The following is a 13,368-nucleotide window of genomic DNA, read 5'->3' on the forward strand; positions in this document are numbered from 1 at the left end:
GTATTCTACATCTGTTAAATGAATGCACATTTTCTTGGGGCTTTTTTTTTTTTTTTTTTTTGGTAGCTTGGTAAAGTTTAGGGTACAATTCAAACTGATTTATTTGGTTCATAAGATATGAATCACAGGAAGTGATTGAGCGGCAGACACATCAGAGTTTGAAAATAACGGTATAAACGCCACATAAGCCTAATTATCAGTCTAAGGTGGTTATTGCATATTTATTGTTGCAAACATTTTAGAGATAGTGGAGTTCTTTGATGAAATAATAAGCTGACAAGGCAAACTCTGCTTACTGTAGCGTAATATTTGGGGAAACTAAGCAGGCTGAATATGTTGACTTGTCTTCCTCTTGATGCCCAATGATTGTTTGAGCAATAACAGGAGTAACAGTATATAAATATATATATATATGTACATGTGTTTACCCGCAGGCTTGGGAGTCACAGTGTGTATTTGTTTGCTTGTGTTTTAAGTGTCCATACTTTTTGAGGACAACTTTCTTTTTGTACAATCTTGTCTGCTGATGTCATGAATAGTGAATCAGTAAGTTATATAAGATCTCGAAGAGGGAAGTGGTAATTAAACAAGGCCTGTGGCATTCATAAAGTTTTTATGTTTTGCTCTGCCTTTGCTGCGCATCTGAAATGAAATCTTTGCCACATCGAAATCGATTCCGTATGTGTACTGGACAGAAATATAACTTTTTAGGGCTTTATAATTATCGAGCGATCCTTCTTTGTTTATTACTGGGATATTGATGTTGTTTTGGCACCTTGAATGCCTCATACATAAATCGCTGAAGCAAACTTTTATTTTACTTAATAAATCCAGAGCGTTTTACAGTTTATTAAAAGTATATTTCACATCTGACATTCCAATGTCATCATTTGTATATTTTTCGATAGTAACTAGTGGAGCGTATTGATTATTAGTCGGGTCATGGGAATAAAATGTGGTCTGAACATTCATGTAAAAGTATTCGGCCTCTGTGGAGATGTACAGAAACTCTCAGCTGTGGAAATCGGAGCTGACCATTACATATACGGATCATGTTAAGTTCAGCTGGTAAAGCTGCGGTACACCATACAAGAATACACAAATAACTCTGTGCCTAAGGCGCATTTTACATTCTCCGCGGCGCTGAGAAGGAGTGCAGCATGTCCAGTACCTCTAATATCAGGAGTCGCCACAGTGGATTTTAGTAAATACAGATATTTAGCTTTACTGTAAACCTGCAAGATTCACGCCAGGAAGAGGAAGATATTTCGTAAGGGCTGAAACTCGATATGACAAAACACTTAAATCATTTGTTTTGTTTCATTGCGAAGAAGCAAAGTTGTCATTGGAGGAAACACAGATCAGAAAGTGTGGTGTTTGGTGTATTGGGGACGGCTGGGTGAAAAGGGAAAGACAGTTTACAGAAAGAGGGACTTGTGCAGACTGTGGTTTATTTGGTCATGTGTCTCTACTTGGGTTGGCAAAATGCGGTGCATGCCATACTTAAACCAGAGTCAGACAAAGCATGAGCCTGTAGTTTGTTCGTCATGATGAGGAGCGAAACTGACGGGAATCTATTTGGAAGCCATTCTTGAAAAATAAACTCAATACTTTCTTTATAATTCGGCGCTCTATTCTTTCGCGTTGATCAAAAAAAAAAATCAAATAATCACACAATAAACAGAATTATAAGACAGGTATTGTTCCAGTTGTGCCCCTGAGTTGATATGTTTTTGGGAGTTTTAATGCAGGGCGGCCACAGTTTTAGAATTCAGAAAATGTATATCATTAATTATGTTCATTGATCACAATCTGAATAATCTTTTAGACCAAGACCGTCAGGGGTCGGCAAGCTGACAGTGTAAGCTTTATTATAAACCTTGTGTCATGTAGTGTGTATCAAATTTAAACTAACTTTACCTTTAACAATAGCATGGCTCCAACAAGTTCAGTTAATGGTTTTTTCTGTGTGCTACTGTCACTTACTGCTTGTTGAGGTGATTCTCAGTGCAGTCAAGTATGTGTGCAGTGAGATAAAAAAAAAAAACACATGATTAAGTTGGGGGCCATTTAGCTAAAAAGATTCTTATTTTACAGCTGAATGCATGACTTCTTATTGTCTATCTACACATACACACACACCCTGACGCCCGCTCTACTCCATATATCTCTCTCTCCCTTTCCGTCCATCTCATCATCAGGAAGCCGTCCTCCTCCAGTGAGAAAACCAACCCGTCCAAGCGGCACAGGGACAGGCTGAATGCTGAGCTGGACCGGCTGGCCAGCCTGCTGCCGTTCCCCCCGGATGTCATCTCCAAGCTGGACAAGCTGTCTGTGCTACGCCTTGCAGTTTCCTACCTCCGCGTCAAGAGTTTCTTCCAAGGTAATGGAGGTAAAAAAAAAAATTATATTGGCAGTGTCTGTGTGTGTGTGTGTGTGTGTGTCTGTGCATGTTGCTGGGTTAAGGCAGGTCAGGGTTTGATAATCCACTGCTGACATATGGGTATGATACAGCTTACTGGATTACATATTTATTGTAATATTGTAATGTATTGTATTGTGGGTATGGAAGCCCGTTAATATATTAATTGATTCATAGGAAGAAATTTGATAGGAGGCTACATCTGCATCCAAAAATATGTTATTCATAGATACCAGTAATTTCAGAAATAGTAGTAATAACTATTTGTAATAGTAGTAGCTCTTGAAGTACTATTATCCAGTTTTTAGCAGTAGAAAAACACTAAATTTTATGATTTTTTGGCATGGATATGTTTACTAAATATATTCAGTATCATTAAAAATGTTGCTTATGAGAAGCTTAAAAAGTCTTGTTTACTCCCAAACTGTATAAGTCAAACTCTTGTGCTGTGAATGATGTGTCCAACATTCAGGCTGGTGTGTGTGATAGTGAAAGACATTCAAATGGCAGATACAGAAAGAGATTATGTGCAGTATATTCATCTGCATTGCTTCTCTCTGAACTCTCTCTATCATTTGTCAGTAGTGCATCTCTGTCTATTTGTCTTAAATATAATAGAAGGGAAAAATAAGGTTTGCTAACACATGCCTGTTAGGTTACGTTGGTGTGTTTGAGTCTTGATGTCTGTAAAATTGGAACTTTTTTTGTAGGCCTTGTTAGTAAGACTCCATGACATAAAAGTATACTTGCTTATGTTTTTGATAGAAGTTTTATTAAGTTAGTGAAGTGATTTATATGTGAAGCAGGCGTCTGTGATGGACTGGAGACATGACAGCATCCACCCCAAATCCCAAATCATCCCTTTGTGTCTTTCACTCACATGTAATTAAAAGGCTATACTGCAGCCCACACTTGTTTTCCCACCTTCCCACCGTCCACTGAGCGCCTCCCTCCCTCTCCTCGTGTTGCTCCACTATCCGCTTCAAATATTCATGGCCCACTTCAGAACGTATTTTGTTGCCGGTGGCCTCGGCAGCTGCTGTATCAACACGGAGGCTACTGGCGCAGCTGGATGCAACAGCTCTAAAAGACGAGTTGTACTTTTTTTTTTATTTTAAGAAGAAAAAGAATTTCCCTCTGTCCTGCCAGGGAAAATGCATGTGATAAAGTAGGAGGAGGATGAGGGGGAAAGGGAGGGCAGTGGAGAGGAAGCAGTGGAGAGGTCCTGTGAGGCTCACTGGCTTCCTAGTCCTGGGGGCTGAAAGAAAGTCCTCAACGAAAGCTGTTTTCTTGGAGCCTGGCAAGGGATTGTTAATGTTCTGCAGTCACTGCAGTTGAAAAGCAGCTGAATTTAAGGTCAAGCTAACAGTAACCAAGGCTGCAGAGATGTAACAGGTGCATCAAACAGTTTCAAAATAGATTTTTATAAGACTAGCTCAACATGTGTCATAACTAATGTAGAAAAAGACAGTTTGAAATCACACAGGGCCCTTGTGGTTTCAGGCAACATCAGATTTCGCAGCCATCTCTTCTTCCAACACATGTGCTTCTCCTCTGTCACCTTCTTCTTCTCTGATCTTTAATCTCTACCATCCACTGCTTCGGTTTGGCATTGCACCCAACAACTGGCATCCTGTTGGCTGGAATCATGCAACTTTACACACACACACACACACACACACACTCACACACACACACGATCACTTGTTTAGCTTAGCCATCACGCAAAGCTGCAGTACAGGTGCTAATCGGACTTATTAAAGTTGCCTCCCCCCGGATAAGGGATCACGCAGAGGTAAAGAAAAACCGCTGCCCTCGATGAAGTGATGCTGAAAGGAAGAGTTGGAAAATGAAGAGGGTTCGGTCATGCGTGTGGAGCTGATAAAAGTGTCGAAAGGTGTGTTGAATCTGTTGAAAGTGAGGCGGTGGTTGTGTATTGTCCGGCAGCGCAAAGAGTTTTCCAGAAACCTTGACTCTCTCTTAGCTCATCTTCCAGACCTGCACTAAGTTTTGAAGTGTTTTGGTGGCATTTATCTGGAATTATTTTAACACCTTCTCCTCTGAACTCTTTGAACATGCTTTAATATGAAGGCCGCTGTTTGTTTTCGCTCCACCTCTGCTGGATGCCTCGTTATCAGTGGCAGTAGTGACCAGCTTATCTGTCATTTGATGCTAAACTAATGAGATTAATTAGAGTGGAACATGAGGGATTTTGGTTCTGTATACATCTGCAATCTCTGCCCGTTTTCCCTCTGCACATCCCAGTTGTCACTCACAGTTGCAGTTTTTCCACTGATATTTAAACATGTGGCGTGACCAGAGCTCTTCCAGATACAATCAAGATGAGCAACAAATACATGTCCACATCCTTCCTGTGGTTTGGAACAATATTCGTAATCATCTCTTTTTGTTTTCTTTTTCGTACAGTGAGTCATTCACTGAAAACATGAAATGAAACCATGAAACCTGCGACCTTAAGTTTCATTTGCTTTCATAAACCACTTTCATAAAAGAAGAATAAAGATTGTTCCACTTATACTGATGCAGTTGTTCTTTTTGTCCACTAGGGGGACTGTGTGAAGTTATATGAGCAACAATGCTACTGAGTCAAAACAGTTCAGTTAGTTGGGATTGTATGTGGGTGCAGGATTTGGACTCAAGATATTAAAAACTATCAATAAAAATCACAAGCTGTTTGTCTTTTTTAAAGCATGAATTTATTGACTTCATTTACTCTGTTAAAAGAGAGTTGTGGGTGTCTGATGTATAGTTTGTAAGGAGGTTTAGAAAGGGAGGGGAAGAGAAGAAGAAAAATCGTGTAGCAGGTGGTTTTGGAAGCTCCCTGAGATTCTGCTGGTTTTGTCTGTTGCGTGACTGCTCGAGGGTGGAGCACAGTGAACAGTGTGTACCTATGCGCTATATGCAAATGTACCACAAGGCTGTGTGTGTGTGTGTGTGTGTGTGTGTATGTGTGTGCGTGTGTGTGTATCTGTGTAAATAAAAAGCAACATCAGACAAAGATTCACTTCCCCTAGTTTCCCATAATCATCTTTTTTCATAAACTTCCACTGCGGTGCGTTCACGTGCGCAGGGAGATAAACGACCTGAGATGACTCCGTGTGCCATTTTACATTCCTCAAGCAGAAAAGTTAGAAACAGGCGCTCTCTTGCCAGATATTTAGTTTCCCACATTTTTCATGAGGGAGCCTGACATGGACAAATATAATTTATATTTCATTAACCGCAGTCCCTCAGGCTGAGAACTACATTATCTCTCTAAGTGGCTGGATTCAATCTATTATAAAGTTAAACTTACATTTTCTTGGAGTTTAAAGAAAGACACTAATTTTATTTTTAAATAGATGGCCCCAGTCTTTTATTGTAGACTACATTTGTCGTAATTCAAAAAATAAAAAAAGTCTTTACTTGAGAATACATCTGCTTAGTTTTCTTTTTAATTCAAAGGTGTATATTGGCTTTGCTGCCACAGTCGGTTATCTCCAGTTGAGTGGACGTAGTGGGAATGCATATAATAATGTTTCCGTACGCCGTGGCACAGGTAAAGCATGCCAAGCCAGTGAAAATGGGGCACAAGTCCAGAGGGGCAACACCCCCACAGTCCCTCCAAACGCATCCAATCCCCATTAAAAAATAATAACAAGAAGAAAAAAAAAATCTAAATCATCATTTTGTAGCCTACAGGCTGTTCTTTTTGTCCCATGTTTTTTGTTTAATTTTCATTTTAGGTCAGGGTATCCATATTTTCAGCATTTTTAGGCAGATGCCCAAGTGAGTAGGTCCATGTGCATGTGTGTGTGTGTGTGTGTGTGTTGACAGTCAGCAGGCTGTAATTCCCTTCTCTTCCATGTTAGGTCTCTGCCCTCACTGTAATTGCTGAGCTTGTTAAATATTTACCCTAAGGATTAGCTATCCCTCCTCCTTTGTCTTTCTGCCCCGATTGCCTTTATTTCTCCTCCAGTGTGTGTGTGCTTTTTACAGTCTGTTCTGCGCGATTGTGTTTCACTGCTTTTTATCTCATTATTGGAAACTGGAACTTGCTTTGTTTAAAAAATTTAATCAGGTTACGGCTTTACTTTATGAAGAGATCAGGTAATTAAAGGTAAATCTTTAAGAGAAAGATGCATTTTAAATTAATTTGTGTTATTTCGGAGTCATTAAAGCCATTACGATCTCTTGTAAAATAACTATGGAGGAGTCTGCAACCTTTCTTTTCTTTCCTCCTCTTTTCTCTCTATCCTCTGTTGTTGATGCCTGATGAGCTACTATGAATTCAAACTGGCTCTAACAAGACCAGAAGGCAACAGGCCTTGTGATGAGAATCAGATGGGAGATTTAAGGCTGTGGACCTGGAGACCACATAATAAAGGACAGACCCTCTTCCTTAATGCGCAGCCTGCCTTCCTATAAATAAGACTAGTGTGTTGTACTTTTATAGGATTGATATCAGTAGATGTAATGATTCTCTTGCTGGCATGATGTGTATATCTGTAAATCTACAGAAAAATCTGCGTTCTTTTCAAGGGCTTTGTTTGTGTGTGATGTGGTCCTACATTATGTATATGTGCAGTGCTTTGTCTTTGTCTGCTGAGTGTGTGTATAACTGTGGACTTGCCATGCTGGCTATTTTGACCATATGTGCCGTGGTTCTTCGGTGAGGTGCGACGGAGTCTTATTTTGACATCATCTGTCACCATCTTGGGTCTTGACCCTGGCAGCAACTGCGATCTGATTCCCCATCACACCCTTGGAGAAAATAGGCAGCACTGACATTAATCCATATGTATTTCTCATTACCCGTATCCATGTCTGTCTGTGCTCATGATCACTCTTGGTATCACATGAAAGGAATGTATCTTTCATCTTTTCCGGTGTGGAAGTTTCTCCACCCTCAGTATTGAGTCACAGGAACTGGTTGAATCGGACCTTCATACCATATTACTCTCTCTCTGCTTTTTGCATGTTTTATATGTATAGTTCATATATTCTATTCATATTTCTTTTAATATTCTTCCACTTTTTTAACTTTTTTAGACACTGCCCCCATTAGCAGATAGAGTAGCTATACCAACTTCAAGTTATTACTTACCTCACAAACCCCACTTTAACATGTGGACTGCCAGTAAATGTGACTTGTGCACTCCTTGTTTGGCTTTTGACAACTGCATTTTCCTCATTTCACAGTGGTTTTTCAACTCAAGTAACAGCTGTATCACCACTGTCAGTTGGGTCGAAGGAGTTTTTGCCTTGCACCATGCAGAATATTGCATGCATGTGTCTATGTATCGAAATATCTAAAAAAAAAAAACAAATTTGCATATGTATCAGTTGCAAAATAACTTACACTTTGCAACAGCTGCTCATTTATTTAGCTGAGGAACTCACAGTGTGTTTTTATGACTTCTGGTTTCATCAAGTCTGACAGGAAACATTATTTTTAAGTCTTAGCTCATGATCAACTTTTAGAGGGACAACCAACATGATTACCAAGCAGATGATTCTTAGTGTTTAATACACATGTTGTGCAGATTGAGGCTAATTTTTAACAGAATTGATGGAAAGTGGACTCTAACCACTAGCAACAGAAACAGTGAAAACAACACAGAAACCCTCTCTGATAGTCTTTCTTTGAGTCTTTGAAAAACTATACACACCCACATCATTCATCACAATGCATGAAGACCTGCATAGTCCCCTCCGTGAGACGTCAACAACCTGAAAACCATCTAGATGAATTCAGCGCTGTGCTCTTTCGCTTTGAGTAAATGATCTGCTCTGAAAATCATCAGTGTCATTGCAATATATCATAACATCCCCTTAACGTTCCCACCAAAACAAATCTCATGCACAAATATAGATGCTTGTGGTGTGAATGTATCCACGTTGCAGTCAGGTTTATTTATACATTTCTGTGTGTGTGTATGTGTGTGTGTGTATGTGTCTGCAAGCCCTCAATTAAAGCCTCACCTTCCCTCATAGCTGTCAGTCCAGTCAGGGGTGTTGACAGGGTATGAGAACACACACACACACACACATAGACACATACAAATGTGTACCTATCTATTTTTTTTATATGCACAAAATATATACAGCAGCAAACATTGTTTACATCAGCGCTGTGCATCCGCTGCGTTGCTGATCTTCAAATGTGTGCACGCTAGTTTCAGTATGTGTGCTGTCTGACTCTAAATGCTTTGTGAGCTATAATTAAAGAGGAAGAGAAAGACCACAGATCCCGCAGACTCACGCCAGGCATACGCCACTTGTGACGTCAGCCAGCAGACAGGAGACGGTTTTGTAACTAACCATGCAATAGAGGAAGGAGAGAACAAGACAAAACAATCAGTCTAGATCCTTATTCTCTCATCTATGAATTTAAGAGAATTTCATGGATGTAAGCACCCTCTTCCAAACTATTTGGGTTAATCCTTTTCGTTTCAAATCTGTATCAAATGGAGTCAATTCAAGTGCCAAACCATTCAATTTTCCCAAAGAGGGAAGTGCATGCAGTGCGTGATAGGAGCTTCTAAATTGAGTCTTTGCTCAGGCGTGAACATGTGTATCGGGTCACATTATATATGGACTGTTTACTAAACTCTCAGTGACCCCAGACTTTTTCCTTCCCTATACGCCGCAACCCAAAAGCAGACAAGTTGGCAGGGCAGAGGCCAAGACACATCAGCGAGCCGCATGGACTGTAAATGAACTGGAAAGGTTTAGTAATAGAAAGGTCAAAATGTGGTCGATTCATTTTAGTTTTTTAGTTTTTTTTGAGACAAAAGGTCTTTGCTCTTTAAATTTCTGGTGAATCATAGACTTTAACCCACACTTGTTGACACCGAATCATGCGCTGACATAGTATTGGCAGCTTGTTTGCTTTCTCTTAGACCCGTTAACGTCTATTCCAATGCAGATGTAAATTATGCGCGTTACTACTCTAAGCTCAACACTCATCCTTTGTTTGCTGCTTAATTTCTTTACCCGCTGCGCTCCATAGTATATGTATTTAGTGTTGGCTCAGAGCCTACCACATCACGGGCAAACGGAAACATCCTAGACAGGTGCATCACAGCAAACCTCAGATCATCTGTTTAAATATTGATTCACATTACATATTTGGACAGAGGGCAGAGGTAACAACTACTTGAACAGATTTATGACATCCTGCACTTGTTGAAAGTCTGTCTTTGTGTTCTTACAATAAAGAAGCATCTGTTGGATTTTTGGGTTCAAAACACAAAGATGTCACAACAAATTAATTTAGTGGAAGTTGATGGAAATCTGCTTTTTACATTTTACATTGTTTTTGACTGGACTGCAACAGTGGCACCAGCCCTATAACCATGATGGTCCTTCACTGAGTCACTCACTGACTGACTGACTGAGTGATGAAGTTACTCCATTTGTCAGCCGAAGGTGGCTGAAGCTAAGTATCCCAGAATGCATTTTGCATCAACCGACAGCAAGCAGCAATGGCAGAGGTTAAACTGTTGTAATTTTCACTGCAGAGCTGTTAATCTGTTAATCTGTCACTTTATTAAGCTAAATTTTTTTCAGGCGAGAATATTGCCACGATTACCTACTGAAGGAGACTGTTGTGTGACATTTACATGAGAAGAGAGCATCTGTGCACTGTCACCAGGGTAACTTACTGTCAGTTTCCACATGTTACATACTGTCTTTTCAAAATAAAGCACTTCCGTGTTCATGGTAAATAAAATAAAAGCAATATAATACATATATTTATGAATGCAAACTTTACACACGGAACACACTGTATTGAGGTGATGGAGAAAACTTGTACTTAGTCCGATAACTGTCTAACAACAATTTGATGGTGAATAAAGATGAAGAAACTCCACAGACTCCCGTTGATTCTTACTTGAATATATGAGGTTTATTACAAACAAGTATCTGATATCCCAGAAGCCTTTGACACAGTGTATACATGGATCCAGTCACACCAAAAAACTTAAAGCATACAGTAAATAATGGTTCTTATAGAGTAGCTTAGCTCATGCCACCTGGGAGGGGAGAAAACGTGGGCAACTCCGGGTCAGAGTGAACTCTAATTCAAAATAATGAGGATAGCTTTTGTTACCCATCCAAGGCTACCACCTTATCTCCTATCCTGGCGCCCCGAACATAAAACATCTTGCATGAGAGACCGTGAAAGCAAGAGAGGCCCTGTAGATTAAATCATCATGGCATGGCATTTATTAGAACATTCCTTTATGAACATAAATTCATATATTGAACATCTGGTCTTCCACATGGGGTCATTTACACTCAGCATTAATGATTAACTTGATAGTTGCTGTGTTAAAACTATCTTTCTGGTTGTGGATAAGTGAAATAATACATAAAACATATATAAAAAAATAGCCTAAATCTTAACTCAACCCTTCCTACAACAGCACCATATAGTCTACACCCAAAATCTAGCACAATGTATTTTTTTCTTGGGTTACAACTACTGTATGAAAAGTGCTATACAAATTAATAAACTTAAACTTACATAAAAACAAACATCTTAAAAATGTTGCGATGTTCATGTCTGATGGTAACCAGGTGACATACAAATTAAAAGCCCTCTAGTGTTTCATACACAGTCCAGCCATATACTAGCTTTTACAGGGCTGCCAAGTTTTATAGTTAATAGTATCAACCTCCAAACATCCATATTGGTCAAACCACAACCATTTCATGAGAATCAGGATAATCTGAGCCATCTCACCCACAACCTGTTCTCGTTGACCTGTGGCACTAGTGTCACTTGCTTCCAGGTTTTGACTATATTTGGCTGCACAGCTCATTAACGCATTTGTTACATCTGTCCATACCTTTTTTGAAGTGAACACTCAAACCTACTGAAGGTCAAACCCTTTGCCCTTTCCATTCGCCCCTGTACTTTGACCCAATCGCAGTTAATAGGAATCACTGGGAATCAGTTAAACTTCTTTGGTAATTAGTATCAACGTGGCGAGCAGTGAAACAGTGCTGATTTTTTGATGCCTTACTTGCACCGGGTGATTGCACATTTGACTCCTACAGCACGCAATGCATCAAAGCCCAAAGGAAGCAAAGACTTCAACCCATCAGCCCATCATATCAGTTAAATGTCATATGTCACAACAAGCCTGGAGACAGATGTAAGCTGAGTGGCCAGCGTTGTTCTGCTGTTGGTGGCACGAAATCTCCAGTTCACCCCGAGCTGTTGCATTATAAGACTTTTTAAGAGTAATAAAAGGTGACGCTCTGAATGACATATTTTTCTGAAAGTGGACAAAAGTGACATTTTAGCTGTGGTGGCACAGAGCAACCAGAGCTTTAGCCAGCGGGTCACATTCTCACATTTTCTTTTGAGAATTCATTAGACCATTTGATGTAACTTCATCCTGATTGACATGAGTTTTGGGGATCAACACACATCACTAAACCCTTATATGTGTATTGATTAAGAGCATCCAGGGAGATAATGGATCGCAACATCCCAATCTGTTTGTGCGTGTGTGCCGTTGAAGCAGAGCAAATTTGCTCCTATGCATGATTATCATCTTCAAATTGGTGTACCGATTAAACCTGTCACCCCATTTCTTCCTCTCTTTTTTCTTACCTTTGTCTTTTTTTGTCTTTCTTTCTTTCTTTGACCATGACTAACATTTCTCTCTCTTCTTTTTTCACTTTTTCCTCCCTATGGGGTTCTGCCCTTCTGTTTGTTTCACTGACCCCTGTGAAAGAAAATCACCTCTCATCTCCATGTGCTTCATGAAGAGTGCGTGATCAGGCTAAATGCCAGTGCTCAGGCTTTTTCTCCTTCCTCTTTCCTCCACATGCGATGTCTGTAATTCCGTGCTACAAGTTCTATATACAAAGCTAGATGTATGGCCGCTTAATACATTTCCAGTGTAAATGTTAATGTGTTCCTGGTGTTATGACTAACCTAATGCCAGTGCTCAGGATCTTATCATTCCTTTCCTTTATTTTGGCATGCAGAAACCCTGTTCATTTGTTGTGAATGAGCGTAGACAGAAATAGGTTTACATGCTACGCTAATATGTATACTTGAATGAAATGAACGAAACATCTTTAAAGAATAGGTTCATGATTTTTCAAGTATATCTATATCAATAGTCAGGTATACATATGAACATTGAAAGACATTTCGCTTGCTATGATCATTCTTCCTGCTAATACCTCTAATGCCTCATATCAGCTTCAGATAAACGTTTAAATACATTTCTGCACAAAACGAAGGCTGTGGATTTTGTCCCCCATCACTTACATTGAAAGCACATTAGGAAGGGATATGTTAATCACCAGTATGAACAAGAGGAATGCGTACAGCAAGAAAAACCTGTTTTAATGTTCATATGGGCACCTGACTGTTGTTTCAAGACAGACTTGAAAAATTGTGAACCTATCCTTTAAATGTATTTAAATATGTATTTCCATACCCATAAATCTTTCCTCAAGAGTTTTTTTTATGTCAGAGTGAAACACTTCATCAAAGCTACACTAATAAAATTGTTAAAGGTTGGATAACAGCTCCTTAAAGTGGGATGACTGATTTATTGCATTATTCCCCCAAGCTGTTGAGAAAAGTCAAACTGGTATTAGTTGCATGCATATTTGAAATTTAAATGTTGGTATATTAACTTTGTTGTGGCTAACATATAGTTATTACCCGCTCAATGATTCCATGCTAAATTGCGCATTAGTTGCATGTCGGCTCATTCTCCCACCCTCTTGCATGTGTGTTTGCCCCCTCTGCAGTAATCAGCCACACAATAGCCGTTAACTAGTGCGACAGGCCAGCCATGCTAATCTCTTGTATGTGTCGAGAACCATGAATGGAGAAGCCGCCGTATGCATTTAGGATCCTCACAGCTAACTCATTAGTTGCTTGAATCAAAGGCATGACACTG

General features: G+C 39.6%; 1 protein-coding gene across 2 annotated transcripts in view; it reads left to right on the forward strand.

Moving 5' to 3' along the window:
* Positions 1 to 13,368, forward strand: part of LOC137172886 (uncharacterized) — a 68,293-nt gene that overhangs the window by 916 nt on the left and 54,009 nt on the right. Inside the window, exon 3 of one of the 2 annotated variants that reach the window (XM_067577470.1) lies at positions 2,202 to 2,392. In XM_067577470.1, the coding sequence (XP_067433571.1) occupies positions 2,202 to 2,392 (191 nt within the window). The remainder of the gene's footprint in view (positions 1 to 2,201; positions 2,393 to 13,368) is intronic. The other variant, XM_067577471.1, reaches the window with a different exon arrangement.

This window comes from Thunnus thynnus, chromosome 21 (genome assembly GCF_963924715.1).
Source record: "Thunnus thynnus chromosome 21, fThuThy2.1, whole genome shotgun sequence".
Classification (NCBI taxonomy): Eukaryota; Metazoa; Chordata; class Actinopteri; order Scombriformes; family Scombridae; genus Thunnus; species Thunnus thynnus.